This window comes from Rhipicephalus microplus, chromosome X, assembly GCF_043290135.1.
Source record: "Rhipicephalus microplus isolate Deutch F79 chromosome X, USDA_Rmic, whole genome shotgun sequence".
NCBI lineage: Eukaryota > Metazoa > Arthropoda > Arachnida > Ixodida > Ixodidae > Rhipicephalus > Rhipicephalus microplus.
Window position 1 is genome coordinate 310,230,764 of NC_134710.1, and position 23,268 is coordinate 310,254,031.

Here is a 23,268-nt window from a genome sequence, read left to right on the forward strand (position 1 = left end):
AAATCCGATCTAATGCAATTGAACACCTGTTTGAACACGTTTCTGATCAAAAGAATTGAAGTGGTTGCATGATAAGAAGTGGTACTCGATCCTTTTCTCAACGTTATAAATCGATATACGAGGGGAAAGAGCCAGACCAGCTCTGTGCATATAATAATTTATTTTCGAAAAGGACAGTGCAATCTTGTAAAAATAACTGACTCGTGTCATGTTGAACAGAAACTACTACGCCAAGTGAACAAGAGGTGTCAATACTCGTTTAGACGAGCGATTATTGTTTTCCTAGTGTCTCGCATTATGACAAGCCTTTTAAATCTGTTACGAATTACGAGAGCTGTTGCCGGTATGATTTAGAATATCAGACCACAGAGAGTGGCTTTCGGGAGTGTGTGCGTGATTTCATTCATTTTTATCCCTTTGTGGCCTAGTACCCCTATTAATCCGATTACAGTGGAGTGGATTGATTGATTTGTGGGGTTTAACGTCCCCAAAACCACCATTTGATTATGAGAGACGCCGTAGTGGAGGGCTCCGGAAATTTTGACCACCTGGGGTTCTTTAACGTGCACCCAAATCTGAGTACACGGGCTTACAACATTTCCGCCTCCATCGGAAATGCAGCCGCCACAGCCGGGAATCGAACCCGCGACCTGCGGGTCAGCAGCCGAGTACCTTAGCCACTAGACCACCGTGGCGGGGCTACAGTTGAGTGGATAGGGACCAGATAAAGATAACTACGCGATAATTGAGAGTCACTTTTTGGAGCGTGGGCGGAGCACAAGGTTAAAAAGTCTGTAACTATATATGGCCATATTCGATGTTGACGGGAAGATTTTTTTATGCGAATATAACCGCAAAATGCCCACTTAAAATGCTTATGATACCAGTGATAGTCCCGTTAAAGAGACCCGGAGTGTAGGAGGAAGAAGGTTCAGACTTCAGCGTGCTCTACCCTCCTCTCCCCGGTCGGGTCTCGGTGTGACCACATCCCACGAAAATATTTTCTGGCTGCGCCCCTGGTTTATTAAAGGTTCGCCAACTCTTTTTAGGCTCCAAAGAAGTCTCCATGCGTCCTAAAAGTTCATGATGCCCTTGTAGTTGCTTTGACAGATTTTTCTGATCGTTTGGCTGTTTTGCAGTATTCGATCATACAAGTCCTGCAGTCTCTCGAGTAGCACTGCGTACTGCTGAGATTCCTCCTTGCTTGAGTCTTCGCCAAGAAGGGAGAAGGCTACACTTTGGTACTTGTCATATTCTTGTACGAAGTGCTTCATCACAGCCACCTGCAGGTCCTGCGGGTACAACGAGTTGCCGAGGAGGCAAGCCTCGAGTGCGTCGCAAATCGCATCCCTGAGGGTCTGGGAGCGCAGTTTTGCGTTGCAACCGATCGTCTTTTCAAGCCAAGTTTCAAACTCGCGTCCCAGCGCAGGTTCGTTGGACAACGGCTGCTCGATGAGCGACGACTGGATCGAAACCAGCACCGTCTTCAGGGTCATCTCCGGGTTCCACGATGGTCCATGAAACGTGCCCGGAATGCTGAGCGATACGAGCCCACTGCTGTACAGTTTCCTGTTGAAACGCACCCTTCCGCCGTCGGTCGTCATGAAGCGTACCTGCGGTGGACAGTTTGGGTAGTTGAGGGGGAACTTCAGCACAAAATGGAACAAGCCTCCCTGGCACGGCGTGTTGTCGGGTACCAAGATGACGGCGTGGACGTAGGTGATGTCGCCTTTTTCGGGCTCGACGAAGATACCTGGCACAGGGTTGTCAATGATGTTCTTGAGGTCATGGGTCAGTCTCAGCAGACACTGCCCCGACGGCTGCTTGGGCTGGGCCGACGCGGTCTCGAAATTGCACGTAGCTGCACTTCGCCGAGCTTCGTCCATGGCGGAATAAGGGGCGCCCTCGGCTGTGAGCGAACGTCGCTGCATTCTGGTGGCCGTTTGCGCAGATGATGATACTTTACAATGGCTCCTACCCACTATGAGGGATTGACAAAGAAAGGAGTTATTCATAATTAAAGTCATTACATAATGTTTGTATGACTAAATATACACAATACTTAGAATTAATAGTTATGATAATCAAGAATAAAGCCACCCTGATTCATTTAAATATTTCTGTACCACAGAACCGAGATCTAAAATGACCTAATGCTCCCAAAGATTGAATATTTTAAACTTTACTTCCAATATATTGCAATTGAACACCATTTTGGAAATTTTCTCATCAAAAAATTGAAGCGGTTGCATGATAACGAATTGTGCTGGATTCTTTTCCAATCGTAGTAAAACGAGCAACGTGGGGACGGAGCCAGACCTACTTTGGGCATATAATACTTTAATTTTGGAAAGCGACAGTGAGATCTTGTAAAAATAACTGTCTTTTGTCGTGTTGAACAAAACTCCTACGCCAAGGAAACATGAGGTGTCGATACTCGTTTATATGAGCGATTGATGTTTGTTTGGGTGTCTTGCATTTTGGCACACCTTCTAAATCTGTCACGATTTATTAGAGTTGTCGGTATAATTGAGAATTTCGGAACACCAAGAGTAGCTTTCGCCAGAGCGTGTGCGATGTAATTGTTTTTTGTCCCTTTGTGGCCTGGTACCCAGAATAATGTGGTTACAGTTACGTGGGTTGGGACCAGAAAATGAAAACTACGTGATAAATGAGAGTCGCTTTTTGGGGGCTATACTGAGCACAAAAATAAAGAATCTGTAACTATGTATGGTCATATTTGATGTCGATGGGGAGCTTTCTTATTTCTATTACCACAGCCAGAATTTCCGCCAAAAATCTCGATAAGAAATTGGGAAGTGCTGTAATGAAAATGACTAATTGGGGGTCTTGAAGATAATACCAATGCTAGATTTTCCCTCAAATGTGAGACACCCGATAATCTTTGTTCCATTTATCCCCTATAAAAGTCTGTGTAAAAGCCCATTTGATCCCTGGTAGTCAAGGAACGAAGGAAAATAACTTTATTTTAATTCGGTCAAACACGACAATGTCCCGCATCTGGCTGAGCCCCACGTTGACAGCGGTAAGGCAACTTTATTGATTGATTGGGACATATATAGTCAAAATGACTTAGTGGTACTGCCTTTCATGACCAAAGAAAGGAACTTCATTCACTTTAACATCGACTGGTTCAATGAGTGCATTTAGGTAGTTCAGCTGAGGTGTATGAAACTGAGGCCAATAAGAAAAAATAAGCCTCGCTGATACATAAAAATTGTTTTTAAGTTTATCGTAAATTGATAATTTTAGGAGTGTTGTTACTGTTAGTATCCTTAACCAGCCCAGAGAGGGCGACTGTGGTTCTAAATAGAGGACATTATTGCTTAAATGAATATCGGTACTCCAAGCCTTAGGGCCTGTCTTTCTAAAAGTATACAAAAGGCGCAGTTTATAAGACGATGCTTCAGTATATAAATACATCCGAATCCTAATACTGGGCGTAAAAACGTTTTGTAAACCAAAGTTAGTGTACCCACGTTGCATCCCTGATCGACCTTTGCAAAGCCTTTCGTAGTGTTCTTAGCGCCCGTACTTGTATGTATGTATGTATGTATGTATGTATGTATGTATGTATGTATGTATGTATGTATGTATGTATGTATGTATGTATGTATGTATGTATGTATGTATGTATGTATGTATGTATGTATGTATGTATGTATGTATGTATGTATGTATGTATGTATGTATGTATGTATGTATGTATGTATTATGAAGTCTTGGTAGTCTTGGCTGCGACAGTGTTTATTTGTGGAAAGACCTCGCAAAACGAACGGGCAGAGCCAGCACACAGACGATGACGATGATGATGACCCAGAGTGGCAATGAGGGCAAAGAGACAAGCGGATGATGGTGATTGTGATTATGCAGGGATGAGGACGATGTAAGTTACAAATGCCCACACTAATTCCCCCCACTTGGAAGCGGACACCTTGGCCGCCGTAAGTCAAAGTGACGGGGAACGTCGCGTGAAAGGTTTCATACGACAAACGTGGCCAATCTCTGTGCTGCGGTAGCGGCGGTCTATTGGAGCTACGAGTGGTGTCACACAATAATTAACCGGTGAATTCTGTTTTAAAACAATGTATGGCCCGATGAAGCGTGGTGGGAATTTGCCAGAGAGACCAGGAGTGCGAATAGGTGTCAAAAGCAGCACCTCGTCACCAGGTTGGAAAGACACAACGCGGTGGGATTCGTCATAGATGATCTTCCGCTCATGCTGTCTCGCTTCAGTATTGATGCGAGCCTTATGGCGAGACTGGGCCAGGCGGGAAATGTATTCTTCGCTAGAAGACGGACATGAATTCCCATGGCTGCTAAAGAAGGAGACGTCGAGAAAGGTAGTCGGGGTGCGTCCGTACACGAGGTAAAACGGTGAGTAGCAAGTTGTTCGCTGAACGGCGGTGTTGTAAGCGAATGTCAGGAATGGTAAAAGAGTATCCCAGTTTTTGTGGTCGGGTTGGACGTAAACGGCTATCATGTCTGCAAGGGTTCGGTAAAATCTTTCTGTGAGACCATTTGTCTGAGGGTGGTAGCTTGAAGCTGTCTTGTGAGTAGTTCCAGAAGCGCGCAGTACTTCATTTACAACTTGTGACAGGAACACTTTGCCGCGGTCACTAAGCAGTACACGAGGAGCCCCAAGACGGAGTATTATTGCGTGAAGAATAAAGTCTGCAACTTCCACAGCTGAGCCTGTAATAACAGAGGAAGTCTCAGCGTAGCGTGTCAGGTGGTCCACGGCAGTCACTATCCATCGTTTGCCAGCAGATGTGCCGGGGAGAGGCCCGTAAAGGTCAACACCTACAACCTCGAACGGCATTGAAGGGCACGGAAGTGGCTGTAGAGGTCCAGCAGGTGCCGACGTGGGGAGTTTACGACGCTGGCATGGGTAGCAGGAACCGACGTACCGAGTTACACTAGAAGAAAGGCCAGGCCAGTAATAACGACATCGAAAGCGGTCAAGAGTTTTTTTATAACCAAGATGACCAGCAGTCAAGTCGTCGTGGAAGGCTTCGAGCACCTGAAGTCGAAGAGAGCATGGCAGTACTGGAACCCAGCGCTGACCGTCAGGGTGGTAGACGTGGCGGTAGAGAACCCCATTGTCCAGCTTAAAGTGCAGGAGTTGACGACGGAGTCGCGCGTTTGGTGGATGAGAAACTTCCGAAAGGTGGTCCATCATGCGTCTGCAGTATGAATCGGACCGCTGGCGAGAGATAAATGTTGGCTCGTCGTCCGAAAAGGGTTGCGTTATTGATGCGAGCGTATGAACTTTGGTAGATGTGGCGGTTGAGTTCTCACCAATGCTCATATGGGTAGTTGGAAGCGGGCAACAAGATAAAGCATCGGCGTCTTGATGTTTTCTGCCTGACTTGGAAGTTCTGTCAAAGTCGTACTCCTGCAAGCGTAGTATCCACCAACCCAAGCGTCCGGACAAGTTCTTCAGTGTAGAAAACCAGCATAAGGCATGGTGGTCTGTAACGATTGTGAAGTGACGGCCGTGGAGATAGGGACGGACCTTTCGGACCGACCAAACCACAGCCAAACACCCTTGCTCAGTTATATTGTAGTTCTTTTCAGCAGCGGTGAGTACACGACTGGCATATGCAACAACTTTCTCTAGGGAAGACTTGTCGCGTTTTAGAAGGACGGCTCCTATACCAAGGCCGCTAGCGTCGGTATGGAGGATAGTTGTTGCGGCTTCGTCAAAGTGGCAGAGCAGAGGTTCAGACGTGAGTGCCCGCTTCAACAGGTCGAATGCCGTTTGACATTCTTGAGACCACAGAAAGGGGACGTTGGAAGCAAGTAGTTGGTGTAATGGAGCAGCAATAGAAGCGAAGTTGTGGATAAATCGGCGAAAATAGGAGGCGAGGCCAATGAAACTGCGAAGCTCCTTTGGTTTTTCGGGGCGCGGAAAGTGAAGGACTGCAGAAATCTTGTCAGGGTCGGGCCGGATGCCATCTTTGCTAACGACGTGTCCTAAGACCTTGAGAGATTTGCTAGCGAAAGAGCATTTCTTAGTGTTTATTTGAAGCCCGGCACCGGCAAGGCACGTCAAAACTTGATCCAATCATTCTAGGTGCTCAGGCAACGTTGACGAAAAGATAATAATTTCGTCCAGGTAGCAAAGGCAACTTTTCCATTTCAGGCCGCGCAGCACGGTATCTATCATGCGCTCAAAAGTCGCGGGTGCGTTGCAGAGCCCAAAAGGCATCACGTTGAATTTATATAGCCCGTCGGGGGTTGCGAATGCCGTTTTCTCCTTATCGTCTTCATGCATGGGGATCTGCCAGTACCCAGAAGGCAAGTCGATGCTTGAAAAGAATTCCGCGCCTTGTAGGGAATCAAGGGCGTCGTCAATGCGTGGCATAGGGTACACGTCCTTGCGTGTGATCTTATTGAGCGCCCGGTAGTCCACGCAAAACTGCACAGAGCCATCTTGTTTATAGACCAAAACAATAGGAGACGACCAAGGGCTAGATGAGGGACGGATGACTTCCCGTTTAAGCATGTCCGCAACGTTTTCTTCTATAATTTTTCTTTCAGTTAGAGACACGCGGTAGGGTCGGCGGTGTACAATAGATGTCCCAACAGTTTGAATTTGATGTGCCGTAGTATTAGTGCGGCCCAGCTTAGACGAGCAAATATCGAAAGAATTTGCATGTTTCTGTAACAATGCGAGCAGCTGCTGCCGCTTTGAATATGTCAATTCACTGCTGATAGTGGTGGTAAAGGCGGAGGAAGAAACATGCTCACCGAGGCAAGGTTCTTTGGATGCGATGGCCTGAAGTGGCGTGACGAGTGCAGGCTCGAAGTCAGCAACACGGGCCACAGTATGTATGTATGTATGTATGTATGTATGTATGTATGTATGTATGTATGTATGTATGTATGTATGTATGTATGTATGTATGTATGTATGTATGTATGTATGTATGTATGTATGTATGTATGTATGTATGTATGTATGTATGTATGTATGTATGTATGTATGTATGTATGTATGTATGTTTATGTATTCAATGAATATATGTGCAAGCTATGTACGTATAGTTGTGTGTTGAATGTGGGCATGTCAAAGGAGATGGTTATTATAAATTAATCTCAAATATTTTACCAAGTCCAAACGTGGTGTGTTCTGCAGGTTGCAAGTTATTTTAAATTACCTGGTTTACCTAAAAGAAAAAAAACATAACTGTGTTTCTTTTAAACATTACGGCGTAAATAAATAACCTGTAACCAATTTTGAACGACGCACATATACGCTTGTAAGCGAATATGATACTGAATGTGTATCTTTGTCTGAATCAAAAGTGATTTATCATCTGCATATACATATGTGTATACATCATCATGAGTAGGAATAGTGCTTAGCAATGTAAGAAAAAGAAGAGGCGACGTGATTGCTCGCTGAGGAACTCCTCGTAACTAGAAGTGTACATGTATTACCTTTGAGTGAAAAAAATCCTTCAATCTGGAAACTCGCTAAACCACCTCAGTATAAGATTAAGGATGTCATGAAGTTTTAATTAATCCAATAATACTTTATGTTATACACTATCGTAAACTTTTGATATATTCAAAGTTACCAGGGCTGCTGTTTGTCAATGACAGTGGGCCAATTAGATTCGGCTTTTATAGTCTACATGGGCATGCCAGATAAAACATACAGTTCTAGAACCGACTTTAGAAAAGACTGAGAACTTCTAAATTGTTCACCAACTTAATAGGACAAACACAAACGATTTTTCATCTTGATTTACCCACATTAGAAGTTAACGCTGTTGATCATATATTTGGGATGACTGCAACTTGCGCGTGTTAGTTAAAGTTCATGATGAAACAGACGTGAAAATATACACACAGTTAGAGAGGACACAGACAAGCGCTTACTAGCAACTGAAAATTTATTTTGAAAGCGAACAGTAAAATATGCATAACTCGCTAGTATGTCATTCCAGACCACCCCCAGTCATCATCAACAACGTGATATAAAAAAAGCACTCCCATAATTGATGGCACACAAGCGGAAACAAACATGGTTAAATACATGTTACGTCCTTTACTTCCTCTAAATGATCCATTTTTGTCATCATTCCAACAGACCAGCGCAACTGAAAGGCCGCACCAGACATCGGTTCGAAGACCTCACTAAAATAATAAATCGGTAATAGTGACGGTCGGTGTGTAGAAAGGGCAGGGACGTAATCAATGTGAGCTTATGACTCGTGCTTACAGAGAATTCCTCGTTCAAAAGGAAGAATTGCAAGCCCCTATTCCAGTCACAAAAGAAGGTCCACAGGTTACTCTGTCTTGTAAAAGAGGGATCACGCTTCTCTCTTCAATGTAGCTTGCGTGAGGCCCCGGACATCTAAGGGCATTACAGACCTGTTATTGCTCTGTTTCGTGCTGCTAGGAGCCGCTTGACTCGCTAAGAATGTTGCAAGGGGCTGGGAACCCCACACCGATTTAATAAATTTGGAATGAGGTACATGCGTGTTATGCATAAATTAGTGTTCACTTCGAAATAAAATTTTCAGTTGCTAGTAAGAGCTCGTCTGTGTCCTCTCCTAGTGTGTGCATTTTTGGCGCTTGCTTCATCATCAGTCTTATATTGTCCAAGGTGTATCCCGCACAATTGTTTATAGGAACTGCAGCTATTTTAGCAATTTCCAAATATGATGAATCCACGAGCTCTTGATATAATGGTTGCCTATACCTAGCAAAATATCAGGGGTCTTCATGAAAAAAAATTTGGGAGATCCCACTTACCTGAGAATCGACGTTATATGAAGCATGCATAGGGAAGGTGACCTAAATGCAGTTTGTTTTATTTAGCGATGCGTCATAAAATGGCGCTAAGTATTTTTACAAATGTTGCACGCACAGACATTTGTTGAAGAGTTGCAGATGTTCATATAACCTGTCGTTTGCACTTGCGGAACGATGCCAACTGGAACATGAGTATTAGCAACAACGAAAGCTGATATGAACTGCTGAAGCTCGCGATAATGCTGCCCTTGGACCCTGCTATATAAATAGACTTCAGCGCATGGCACCTAACCACAATGGACCTTACCTCGACCTGACGGCTGTATCAAAGGAGTGCATATGTAATTTTATAAAATTAGGTAGGCAGCACTGCAACCACTATTGAGTTTCACGAAGATTGGCATTGATTTGAAATAAAGTTCCGAGGCCTGGCCTAGCTCTTTGAGAGAATGCTTGACTGCCACGCGGAATGCTCAGGTTCGATTCCTGCTGGGACCCTGAAATTCATTATTTGCATTCATCGAGATGTCAAGGCTGTCTATTTCAGGTTTTTCTCAACACTGACACTTATTCTATGCCATCGTTTGGTCGACGCTATTGTTGTCGGGTAATCCTTAACGCTTACGCATTATAATATCCCATGTGTATTCGCATCGTTCCTAGGTAACTGGAACATGCGTATTAACAACACCGGAAGCTAATATGAACCGGTGAAGCTCGCGAAAATGCTGGCCTTGGACACTGCTATATAAATCAATCCTCGCATAACTTTGGCATGTTGAATTATTGATACCTCAAGTGAATTCATCACTCAATATTTCAGAATACGAGAGAAGGAAATTTGCTTTTACACCATTCGCTATATTTTTTAGCATTTGTTTTATTTCTTCGTCCCCCAGAAGTCCGTGTTTCACGCCTATTATAAAATTTAAAGCCCTGTCAAGACGGCTACTACACTGAACATCGTAAGGAAATATATTTTTATATTTTTACTGGCAAGCAACCCATAAGGACTAGCTCTGCGGTTATAATTTCACAGCCTTGATTTATAACTTCGAAAATACTTTCCGCCTTACGACATATTTTACCAGAAATAAATGTGACTAGACCTCGGCCTCCAGTAGGACAGTCTTATCGAAAATACCCATAAGACTTTAAATGAAAACACTGAACTTTTTTAACGACCCTAGTGTGAACAAAGTGCAGAAGTGAAAATTCACTCTCTAGCTTAGAATAGATGTTGGCTGACCTTTCTTTGATCTAGAACAGAAGTGAGGAAAACAGGACGAGTCCGCGCTTGCAGACGACGTTGCTCTCTTTCAAGCCTTAGTATTATGTTCTGAATCTGTCGTTTCCATATAGCGATGCGCTGGGTTTGAAAAACAAGGAGTAGAGATAAGGTCGTTTGATGCAAAATTACACTCAGAGGTAGGCTTCCGTTTGCTTTCGTCACTTGCACCCCATATAGGTTTTGTTTTTAAGCAAGTTGCAACCATTCAACAGCAGATCGGATGGCGCGTGTAATTTTTTTTTCGAAAATAGCCTGTGAATGACTGTCTGCCAGGTTCCCCTACAGCTGGTTCATTGCCTTTGTTTCTCCACGCCTTCTGCCCAGCTGCCTCAATATTTGCAGTGAAATATTGTTTCGCCTAATAAATTAGCCAGATTTTATTGATTCCCGGCAGGCACCAGCGGCCACTTTACAGACATTTCATACTGGCTACGGAGTACTTCCAGCAAGGACTTAATTTGCCTGATTGGCTCCACTGCCTATACTCACTGTATAAGGAGTTATTTATATTCTAAAGTATAATTACTGCTGTAAATATTGTTTGTCCGCATCCGTAGATACATTCTATCACACCAAAGGGGACGCCGCCGGTAGTTCGCAGGTACCTTCTTTCTGTATTTTTTTTCATTATTACTGGACACAATTCTGTAAACACCCTGTATATGTTCACAAAAGCACATGCGAAATCACAAATCAAGCAAAGTCAGAACACCATAAAATTGTGTTTGTATGAGACCGGAATAGGCACATTCATCGTTAAAAACCTGCTTATGTGCAAACAGGTTTACACCGACCAATTTACCTTATTGCTTTTTATTGGCTTGATTACGAGCACATAGCCAAAAGCTCCTCATATGATCCACAGGTTTCCGAAAGATTGGGTTTGGTTTGTTGAATAAAAAAAGAATATATCAAATATATGTTAGATTTAACTTCCCAAAACCACCATTGATTATGAGAGATGCCGTGGTGAAGGGTTATAGAAATTTTGACCGCATGGTGTTTTTTAACATGCATCCGAATTTCAGCATACGGTGCTACATTTTCGCCTCCGTTGAAAATGCAGCCGCAAAAGCCGGGATTAGAACGCGCGATCTGTGGGTCGACAACGGAGTGCCTTAGCACTTAGAACTCTCCAGCGGGGAGAAGAAAAGAAAAGAAAAGAATAGTCAAAGGAGTACCCGGCCAATAGCAGTTTGACTTAGGCGAGTTGGTAGATAATTACCTAGGCTTCAGTGCGATTTAGACGAATACCATATGCGACACCAGAACACAAACAAACGTAGACGTGCTCCCCCCCCCTCCATCCGTGAATATCTGGCCTCATGGCTGGTACCAGGGGGAAAAGGCGAAGAAGGGAGCGTTGTAAGAGGGGGGGGGGATGCCCCCACTGGTTTAGAACAAGTAGGAGCGAACTTTTCTGAAACGGGGCAGGGGGTTGTGGGCATTAGCGCCTCGTCTGTATCCTCAGGAAGTTCCTGTAAGCGTGTGAGGCGTAGTCGGCTCAGTGCCCCCTCCCAAGTGGCCCCTGGAACAGTTGCACCCCCGTCTCCCCTCTTTTCATTACGCCACTGGGTCGAACATCTTTTGACAGCACACTATTGTAACCTGAAAAACTATCACGCTGATGATGATGATGATGATGAACCTTCGGCTTTGCTGGCACTCGCCCACAAAGGGGGATCGGCCAAGAACCGGGCGGCAGGATCATCAAGTGTGCTAAGTCAGGCATTCAGGTAGTCTCGTAGCCGTAAATAATACCAATAGAATAACAGGGTAATCTCTTTGTTGCCCTTATGTACTCGCACACAGCAGAGAAAACCTCCCTGTGGCTATAACCTACTGTAATCCCTCCGAAGGATAAAATTAGCTCCACGTTTATTTTTAAACCTAGCTTCTCAATTGGTTCGACCAGGTATCTTTTCCTTTAATAAGCATAACGTTTACAGGATAATAGGAAATGATCTATTGATTTCGATTCCTTGCAAAAGAGACACAACGGAGATGCATTTAGTCCAGCTTTATGTAGGTAGTAATTCAGATGCGGAATTCTGCATTGTAATCTGGTGATTGTAATTTCTAACTGCCGAGATACACACCACTGTTTGTTCCAGCAATATTTTAGATGTATGAAGTCTCTGATTTTATCCAATAATAATTTTTCTAGTTCTTTGTGCAAACAAGCCTTTCTATATCTGAGTGCTGTCACGTAGGCAAAATCAGGTAAAATAGGTAAGAGTGGTCCGCCTAAAGATGCTTTGGCTAACGAGTCTGTCATCTCATTTGGATAAATCTCGCAGTGGCCGGGTATCCATAGCAAGTGAAATTTTTTCAGGTTTTCTGGTAATAAACTGCTAATCATACTGAATAATGTCAAATTTTTTGCTGTAGATAGTGCAGTGCATACTGAGAGAGAATCGGTAAGTATGACCGCTTCTGATTCGCTTGCAGGAAGTTTACGAAGCGCTAGAATTATAGCAAATAATTCAGCGATGAATATAAACGTGTAATCTGGTAATAGAACTGAGAAAGACCAGTCGAGAGAAGTACAGAAGATGCCTATTCCAGCGTTTTCGTTCAATACGGATGCATCTGTCGCAATAATGTTGTTTATGGACAGACGAGTCAAGTAATCTTTTAACCGAATATTTAAATATTGCAGGGGCAGTTGTTTCACATTAGAGGAGAAAATATCATCAAATATAATTTCAAGTTTTGAATTAGGTGTCTTCGTTATGCAAATCTGATAAATATTTACATTGAGAGGCTCTAGCAACGCTTGGACGAACCTAATCTGAGGGGAGTGTAGTCTAGACCATTGTGTTCCAAAGAATGCGGTTGGTTCTTGAATAAAAATGTATGAAGCTTGTCGCAGAGGCGAATTGTATATTTTTAAGAAAGTTTGAACTGTAAGTATTCTAAACCTAGTTAACAGAGGTGGAAGGCGCGTTTCCACATACAAAACATTATTTGCCACAAATTTTGGGAGTCCAAGACACAAGCGCAAAGCTTCTCTTTCTAATAATATTAATTGTCTCATCTTGTAAGCCGCGCTGCCTGAAAATAATACACATCCGAATTCCATAATAGGCCGTACATACATCTTGTAAATCATTATCAATGAACTCCTACGCAATCCTATTTTCTGTTTTCCAATTTGCGTAACCACCTCAAGGCACGTGACGCTTTACAGCAAACCTCGTCTACATGGCTTTTCCAATTTAGCGTCCTATTATATACGATGCCTAGGTATTTCAGGAAATCGACCTGGGGAATGAGCTCGGTACGATACTTCAGTAAAACTTGCGTTGGGTCTAGTTGGTACATAGCACAAAAAAACATTTGCCTGATGTCGGTACGATACATCAGGGAAATGTTGACACAATCCTTAAAAAAGAATGGCAGAAGCGCACTTTTTTGACGTTCAATGACATATGAATATTGTCAAGCCATCCTTCCAGCATGTTCATGTAATTCTGTAAAGCCTGATACAATGAGTGCAGATCACTGTTTCTTGCGAAGAAAGCAATATCATCTGCATATACGTAAATTTGGATATCCTGATGAGTTGAAATGGAACTTAGTAATATGTTGAATAACACCGGGGATAATACTGAGCCCTGAGGTACACCTCGTGTCTGCTTATATTTTTTAGAAGAGCATCCATCCAAGAAGCAATAAAATTATCTGTCTTTCACAAACTCTGTAATCCATGCTGTTATATATTTTGGAAAGCGATGGTGTTGCATCTGCTGGATTAGGATAGTATATTCCACTTTGTCGTACGCTTTAGTGAAGTCTAGAGTGACTAGTGCACAGTATTCGCGGCGATGCCGAGCCAGCTGTATGCGACTTTCCAAATCCACATGTGCCCACCAAATGGAGTATCCCGATCTAATCAATTTGTCTGGGGTTCAGTATTGTATGTTGATTGATGTAGTTTATTATACGGGCATTTAAGACTCTCTCTACAAGCTTGACCAGGTTAGATGTCAATCAAATAGGCCTTATGTTATCCAGAGTAAACTCCATTCCCTGTTTCTTAAGTACCGGAATTATTTTGGAAAGCTTCCAATCGGCCGGAATCCAAGAATTTTTCAGTGAATAATTAACTATATTACGGATTTTATGTGGCGATATTTCGTATAACACTTCAATCATTGTAGAGGTCAGCCCATCAGGCCCGGGTGCAGCGGGCGGTAAGCTCTCCATCACATCCGCCAGTTCAGCTAAGGATACCTCCTGGAAATCACAATCCACCCTTAATTTCATAATGGACTTTGGCATAATTGTCGTAAACCTGGTTTGCAAGCCTTTAGCAATACTTTCCAAGAATTCACAGCGTTCGCGAGGAGACATAATGGTGGAATGACTGCTTTCTGTCTGTGGAATCATTTTTCTCACACGTAAAAACCTGAAAAGCATTTTCTTATTTTTAGACTTAGACAGATAAATAAATTTATTAATATCGTAGTCTACTTTTGCTTTGCGCACTAGAGGCTTTAAATCGGCGGCCATGAATTTGTAATCAGTCCAATTTTTGGGGCATCGGTTAATTAACAGCTTTTTCCAAGCTGCTTTACGCTTTCTATATCCCCTGACACAGTCTAGAATCCACCACGGGCTAAAAGATCCCGCTGTGTTCGAGTTTACAGTAAAAGTTGAACTTTTTAGTAATCGTTTCAACACCACACATACACTCATAGCCCTAAGGTCTTCCTGCATTTCCTCGCGAAAAGTTAACGTAGATTTTAAGTCTTTTTGTAATTTAGCATAATTTACGAATGAGCCAACCTTCCCTGCCAAACTAAACCCCAGGAACTTAATTTCAAACGTAATGGGAAGGTGGTCGCTGTTTGTAGCCCAATCTAATATATTCCACGAGGATATGCTTAAAGTGGAGCTGGAAAATGTTAAATCTATAGTCGATTTAGAGTTACCTCTTACAAATGTAGCAACGTGTGAGTACAAGCAGGAAAAGTTATTATCAAGCGTCCATTCCCACAAACGTCTTCCGCATACATCAGATTTGAAGCCCCAAGACACATGGTGTGAATTGAAATCACCACACAGTACTGTTTCTTTTCTGCATGAAGCTACCATAATATCGAGGCATATCGTGTCTTGAACTCCTGCAGGAAAGTATACATTTGCAAAAGAGAAGGCGAGCAGTCTGGTAGTGTTACGTCTAACACCAGAATTTCGTAATTCGTATCCATACACTGATACGATATCTTGGCTCTGTGACTAAATTTAGTTGATATTAAGAAAGCCAGACCGCCACCTCTACTCGGCTGATCCAGCCGTATTAATCGATAATTTTTCATGTAAAATGTTTTACCGTTAACAAGCCAGGTTTCCTGAATGGCAATTATGTCGGGAGAAATTTGCGAAGAAATATATTGTAAATCTGTAGTTGCCGACCAAACAGACCGGCAGTTCCACTGCAGAATCTTTAGGGAACCTATTTTGATGCTATACTGGCAGAAGTAACTGCCTGATCCAGAATATCTTTATTCAAGAAAACATTTTTTGAAAGGTTCTCGAAGAAGTCTTTCTTTGACAAGTATTTCTTGGATTTTGGGTTCTCAGAAGACTTTTTAGAAGGGGGAGATCTGTTACGTTTCAAAGTTCTTAGAGATTCTGTGTCCATATCTGTAAAGTCTCCTGAATCATCTGTCACAGGTTCTGACTCAGCCTGAACTCTATATTTTGAAGGTCCTGCTTTCGGAAAGATAGATCTATGATTGACTGTCTGATTTTCCTCCTCTGTACTCCTTGAAATCAACAGAGCGTGCGAATCCCGATTTTGCACAGTAATTGTACCAATGATTTGTGTCAGCTGTTGTGTTAACATATCAGCCAAGGCTTCAAAAAGAGTAGCGGCCAGACGCTGCATTGCCTTTTCAGTGGACTTTTTAATAGCCTCAGTTATCGACTTTGCGAGCGATTCATTCATTGCCGCTGTGTGCCGGGAGGTTATGCCTGCATAACCTTTCGATCTTTCATGCATTTATGCTAACGCCTCCCTCCTAGAGCAACGCCTGCGTTCTATGATTTCTAGAACACCCATTTCTCTTTCTTTTGTGCCACATGCAGCAGAGTCTGCAGGGTGCGTTCCATTACACAAGCAGCACTTCTGGTCATCAGATTTGCAATCGCCGCTGTCATGACTCTCTCCGCACAGACGACATGTAGCCTGTGATCTGCATCCTTTCATGCTGTGGCCGAATCGCCAACATTTTGAGCACTGCAAAGGTTTCGGAGAAAGTGGTTCTACCTTGTAGATTAGTGACCATGCCTTATTTCTGTTGGCCTAACTCTTCCTGCAAAAGTTACTATAACTGATTCAGTAGGCGATTTTGTTTTATCACTCGTTCGGGTGCATCGATAGACTGAAACTGCCCCAGCTACAGCAAATAAGTCAAGAATTTCTTGAGGTGCCAGACTCGTATCCACCCCACGGACTATGCCCTTCGTACATGCAAGATGAGCTGGAATAAACGGGCTCACCGGCTGTGCAGCAAATTCAGAGCAATTCAGAAGCTCTCGGACGCAGTGCTGGTCTGCAGAGCAGCACAGGATACACCCTCGGCCGAACTGGCGGACCTCCGTAATCTTCTGGAAAAACGACGAGGCTTTCTGAAGCTGCACTTGTATCACCTTCGGATTCTTCATTGGAAAGGAACCCCCATTTGTAGGAACCAGAGCCACAGGGACGTAGCTATCTCCACTGCGTAGCAAGATATCGAGTGGCCAATCCTTGACCTGTAGTGAGGCCAGCCAAGGGGAGTGCCCTTGGCAGGGTGATGAGAAAGACATCAGAATATTCTGACTTGCCTGACCTCCAAAGGGCTGCAACAACGTTTCAGTTGAGAGAAACTAACAAGAAATACGAGGAATGGAAAGCAAACCAAATATTAGCTACAAGGATCCTGCTGCTCGACGTTGAGCCGATGTCCGATGAGCCACGTAGCCGAAAGACTACAAGGATTACAAGGACTACAAGAATGAGCCACGTAGCCGAAGGACTATCACGCTGCTTCGCGTTGTCCTTCATCTTCTCCTTCGCCACCCAAACACGTGCAACTGGCATGCACTCACCCTACGCGTGCCGACATTTCCGACGTGAGATGCAGAAACCATTGTTCGAAATAACCAGCACAGAGTGAAAGAAAAACTTATATAAACGTAGACACATAAATTGAAAAAGGAAGAAAAAAAGAGAGAAATAGATACAAAATAAGGCAAACAAATATATAGAAATAAAACTTAATATCAAGTCAGAATCACAGGGAGAGAGAAACACAGGAAGTGGAAGCGCGCTGTATAGGGAAACGATAAAAATATAAAAAAATAGATATAAAGAAAATAAAAGAAATACACCAAAAGAGAGACAAAGAATAAAGAGGAAAAAACAGAGCGAAAGACAAAAATAACGAGGGTCATGAAACGCCGCCCAGCTACACAGCTAGTTTAAGCCTTCCGCCACTAATTCAAGGGTCGCCAATTTTGATTTGTTCAGCACTTGCCAGGAAATTCTGGGTTTTGTGAAATTCTACCACACAGCCACGCCTCTGCTTGAGAATACAGCGAAAACAACTTCCTATGCTTGGAAATGCAGTGAAAGAATTTTGATGCCTTACAAACATACGCGTCCTTCATAGAAGCTTAACATTACAACGTGAAATTTTGCAGTTTTAATGCCTGGTATAAGCGTATACATTGCCATCAGGCGTCGGAGCATGTGATTAAAAATAACGATTTCAGGGTCGCAAGCAATTCGCCCACCTAAGCACACATTTCACAGTGTCCATTCAAATTATGGCCACGTAGTGGGGGCATATCAAGTTCGATTATATTTCAGTGTTTGAAGTACGCACTAGAGAAAGATATCGCTAATTTTTATCCAATGCATATAGATTGAGTTTTTGTTGCAGGGCTGGCATGCGTATGCTTTTTTCTAACTACCGTGAGGCCTGCACTGCGCGTATACACCAAGTGCTTTCATTTGCTTTCCTCTTTTTCCCAATTGCTACATAGGTCTTGGCGAGCGCTCGTGTCATATTCGCGTGGTTGCTAATGCTGCAAGAGATTCTACGTTATTTCAATAATTATATTCATTAAATCAAGCAACACAATTTCCTAGGATATCAGTTATGTTTCTATATATATTCAATATTCTAAATATGAACAATAAATTTTAAAACCACTCTCTTCTTGGCATATCCCCCATATTGGGCATGCGCCACGGACAATCGTTTAACAAAAACAAGAACTAACTCGCTCGTTATAATGTTGAAGCCTCCGCAGCAAGAATTCTTGCATTGCTCAGCGTTCGTTTGTCGCGAATTTCGCCAGCTGACAACACACACGACCGAGATCTTCTTGGCTCTCCCGTTTGGCGTAAAGCGTTGTGAAATCAGAAGACTACGCACGTCTTCCCCTCGGGGCAACGTCCCGCGACACCGCGCTTGCATCGCCCAGCATGACTGCAGCATCACCCCTCGAAATTCAGAGCACAGGGGGACGGCGAAGACCTGCTGTTTGTGTTTCAGAAGCGCCGTTTCGTACTTGCAGGGTTCCAGCGAAATGCTTGCGACATCGTCCTGCACGGCCGCGAGTTCACTGACAAAGTGCCTCGGCTCCGCACATGTGCCTTCTTCAAAAAACGCCTTCCGGTCGGGTCCTGCTGTCGCCTTCAGCCGTTGTGGAAGTGCTGCTGTGGGGACGTCGGCGAGGCAAGCGTTATGTGTTCCTTCAAGGCTGGTAGATACGTACAGCTTCAATTTTTACGCCACGCATCCACGGCTACTCAGAGAGGACTTCGAAGGGCAGCCTCGTGGTTTGATGCGTGGTTTCTGGCGAGTCGACATGATAACGCACAGCTACACCAGCACCGTGTACGGCTTGCTTGGTACTACAACGGGAATCGAGTATAACCTTTGTCTGTTCCTTGAAGTGGCCTGCGAGATCCTGGACAGCCATCTTGAAAATGCCCGGGGTTCAGGCTCACCGTGAGTGACTTTTCACTTCCTGATGGCTTTCTGCAGGATAGCAATGCGCCTTTCCAGGATGTGTATATACAACGAGTGCAGCAGCTGCTCAGGAACTTGACGGCACAAATTCATTGTGTGCTCGGATATATTTACTGTTATCTACGTATGACCAACATGAGTGTGCGTTGTGATCCGCCATACAGTAGCAAGTACTGCTTCGGAGAATTACTTTACCTTTTGGTCACAGTGGTTTTATAATTAACAATAATATTGCAGTCTCACCTGATCACTTGTGTTGTGAAGCCTCGTTAGAGTGTATATTGATTGCCGAAAAGGCTTAGAGTTTCTTATTTGTTCGAAGCGTCTTTCATCTCTCACACTGCATTTATATCTGGAAGCAGGACTAACACCAGGATTTTCATAATGTTGCTATGAATATCGACAATGAGAATAATCAGCTATATGGAGGCAAGAGCGCTTGTGATATAAAAAGGTGACATCTATCTATAGTGTACCTAGAAAAGCATTGTTGTGCAAGAGAGCCATTGCTACTGTTTAAGTGGCTACACTGCAAAAAATTGTGCGTATTTACGGGCAGAAAAGCAGACATAGTGTACAGAAAATAAACACACTTCCTCCCTTCGCCAACATCAATGATACATCACACATTTAAGAATCACAGACTTCAACACTTCACGAATAATATGAATACAGCACACGTTTACCAATAATGTTTCTCTGAATAGTGCAAAAAACAAATGTTTTCTTCATAGACTGAAGATTAGAGGAAAGTAATCATTTGCAATACAGATGACCTCCAGAAATTTATACTAATTCGCCCGTCACATACCATCATTGCATCTATCGCCACGGCGTGTTCTGCACCGATTTCATTCTATGCAACTGTATATGTTCCCAAATGGCGGTTTAGGTAGTCATCGTGGAACGAGGAACCATTCGACTACGGCAGGCGCACCGCCATCGTCCCTCATTCGTCGGCTGTCACTACTCTAGTCACTAGCACGACTCCACTCCTCAAAGGCCAGGACACACACACGGAACGGGACCGGACTGGCGTTTCTTTATTATCTGGTCTCCATCTTAGAGGTATAGCCCGCTTGGTACCCGTCTTCAAAAAAGGTACCCTGCATGCCCTTGTAATTACAGGCGAATTTCAATGACATCATCCTGTTGCAAACTTCTTGAGCATATCATAGCTAACTACATTCACAAATTTCTACATGACCGTAATTTGCTTTCTTCTGTTCAACCTGGTTTTAGAAAAGGTTTCTCTACAGTAACGCAATTAAAAACGGTTGTTCACAGTTTTGCCGCCATTCTAGACAAGTCGGGCCAAGTAGATGCTATTTTTCTAGATTTTTCCAAATCTTTTGATGTTGTTTCCCATGTTCACCTTATCAATAAATTACAATCTACTGGTCTTCCTGCATTTATAGTTAACTGGATATCTTCGTACCTGAGTAACCGCAAGCAATTCGTTCGCATTGATAATGACTGTTCACAATCCCTCCCAGTGTCATCTGGTGTCCCGCTTCACATAGGTCCTTTGTTGTTTCTCATATATGTTAACAATATTGGGGATGTGATTACTGGCCCTGTTCAAATAAGGCTGTTTGCAGATGATTTTGTATTATTTAATGAAATAACATGCCGAGAAGATCAATCAGTATTGAATTCCAATCTTTGTAATATATATGACTGGTGTACTAAGTGGAATATGAACCTAAATGCCGACAAATCAGTTTTTATGAAAATAACCAATAAGAAAAATTCTCTATCCTTCCCTTACAACCTTTCAGGACAACCTTTGAACGAAGTTACAGAATATAAGTACCTGGGTGTTACCATAACAAACACTTTAAGTTGGAACAAGCACATTTCAGACATTTGTGCGACATCCTTTCGTAAACTGAGCCTTTTAAGACATAAGCTCAAACATGCTCCTGCAAGTGTTAGAATGCTAGCCTATACATCTATTGTAAGACATAAACTAGAGTATGCATGTATAATCTGGGACCCTTACACAAAAAATAACATTCATGCACTTGAGATGATTCAGCATAAAGCGGTTCGGTTCGTTTACTCTAAATACCGTTCGAGCGATTCCCCAACCCAACTCATGAGAGACCATAACATACCAACCTTAGAACTAAGACGTAAAATCCAAAGATTAAAACTTCTTTATCATCTCAATAATAACAAATTGTCAATGAGACCAGAACAATACATCCAACCACTCACCGCTCGCAAAACAAGACACCGGCATGCCGACTCTCTAACGCCCTTCAATGCTAGAACTAACATTTTCAAATTCTCCTTTTTCCCGCGCACTGTAACCGAATGGAATCAATTACCAGCATTATTTATATATAGCATAGACTCAATTGAACATATTGTATCTTGACCTGTATTGTTAAAGTGTTAAATGTCTTTCTTATTCATTGTTTGAGTTATGTCCTTATTCTTCGCGCTTTTTATGTTCTTGATCTTCTGTTGTCCTTATTACGAGCTTTGTAAATACGTCCCTCCTGCTTGGGCCCTTCACTGGGTCTGCAGTATTATGTAAATAAAAATAAAAAAATAAAATAAAGTGCCTAACTTCTCATTCACTCGCCGTTTAGGTTAAAGCTCGTGCCACTAATGATCTGTGTCTTGTAGTACCTACGCAGTATCTCAGATTAGGCCGCTTCGAGTTAAGTCGAGGCCATAAACGCAGTGCTCTTTTGTCGATGTCGGTTTCGCGCGGCTTGTATCTTGCATGCTTTTTCCGAGATGGAGTACGTACTAAGAGCAGAAAATACATCATTTACGGAAATCGCCGGTTTACTGTGTTGGTCGTGTTTACATTTCGAGCGTGACATTTTCATGGCGCTCTGATCACTTGTCCGCAGTAGTTGGATTACTCTATATCCAACAGTGTTCGGGCTTGTCAACGCCATAGCGCAGCCGTTTAATGTGTGCACCTCTCTTTATGCTGCGGCGTTTTGTTTACGCTGCTGGTACGCCGCTGCGTCGAAAGGCGTTGCGATATCTACCGTGAAATCTTGGCGCGCTGCTGCGTGCACGAGTGTTCTCCCCGTCCGGCCGAAGTTCATCTCCTCCGCGATGTCTGATAAAAGATGACTGGCGGCTGGTAGCACCGAGGTGCGAACAACCAGAGAGAACTTTTAACTCAAGAAGTGTGAAACGGCATCTGAATCCTTCCAGAAAGCTAGAAACCATTACTCGTAAAACGCGTTCTTAAAAAATAATAAAAAGAGTGTGCTTCGTCATCCGCGGTGGTATTGTGGTTACGGTGGTCGGCTGCTGACCGCGCGTTCGATGCCGGCTGTCGTATTTAGTCACGTTTTGATGAAGGGGAAATGGTAAAGGCCCATGTATTGTGCAATGTCAGTGCACAATAAAGATGGCCTAACACTGAAATTTTCCGGAGGCCTCCACCATGGTGTCCTTCTTAATAATATCGTGGTTCTGGGACGTGGAATCTCAGGAATTTTATTTAAACATCTGTCGATTCGCAATGCAATTAGGAACAACTTTTCTGCATAAAACAATGGCAGGATTTCCAGTATATGAAGAATATGGTCCATATTGGGAATTTCTTTTTCATAGAGAGATAACATTTAGTGAAATATGATAGTTTGTTTTAGCTGATTATCATAGTTTTCTTTCTGTGGGCAAAAATAATTTGGTATGTGTAAATTGGCTAATAATTTTTACAGCTGGCGAATAAGTTGCAAAGATATTATGTAAATGTTTGGTTGTAAGCTTAGCATTGAGGTGGTCCTTGTAAAAAATATGGTGAATAAAACATTTAGTTGTAACCGTCATTGGCTACTGTCAGAGAAAGTCAGCAAATCTTTTTATTTTAAGATATGAAAACTTTTTTGATGCAGTTACTGGACTCTGTGCTTGCCTGTGTTTGTACCTTGAAGCAATGCGTCCTTGTGGTGAGTACTAGCTGCACAGGCATCAGGAACATTTAGACTACATATCAATTGCGTCTGTACTTACTTTAATAGTTTGCTATCTAGTACTAGCCTGCATGAGTAATTAAGAGATCCAAACCGTACTAGGCTGCATTAACCACATGCAGCTATCTTCTGAGAGTTTGAATAGTGTGCTTGCAACACTGGTAAGTGACATGAATACATGCAACAACTT

At 43.0% G+C, this 23,268-nt stretch overlaps 1 protein-coding gene across 1 annotated transcript; it reads right to left on the minus strand.

The window, feature by feature from the left end:
- Positions 1-1,073: 1,073 nt before the first annotated feature.
- On the minus strand, positions 1,074-1,886 carry LOC119186854 (ubiquitin-conjugating enzyme E2 Z). The gene has a single exon (XM_037435228.2). It carries the CDS (start codon positions 1,884-1,886, stop codon positions 1,074-1,076), a length of 813 nt encoding a protein of 270 aa, XP_037291125.2.
- Positions 1,887-23,268: the final 21,382 nt, after the last annotated feature.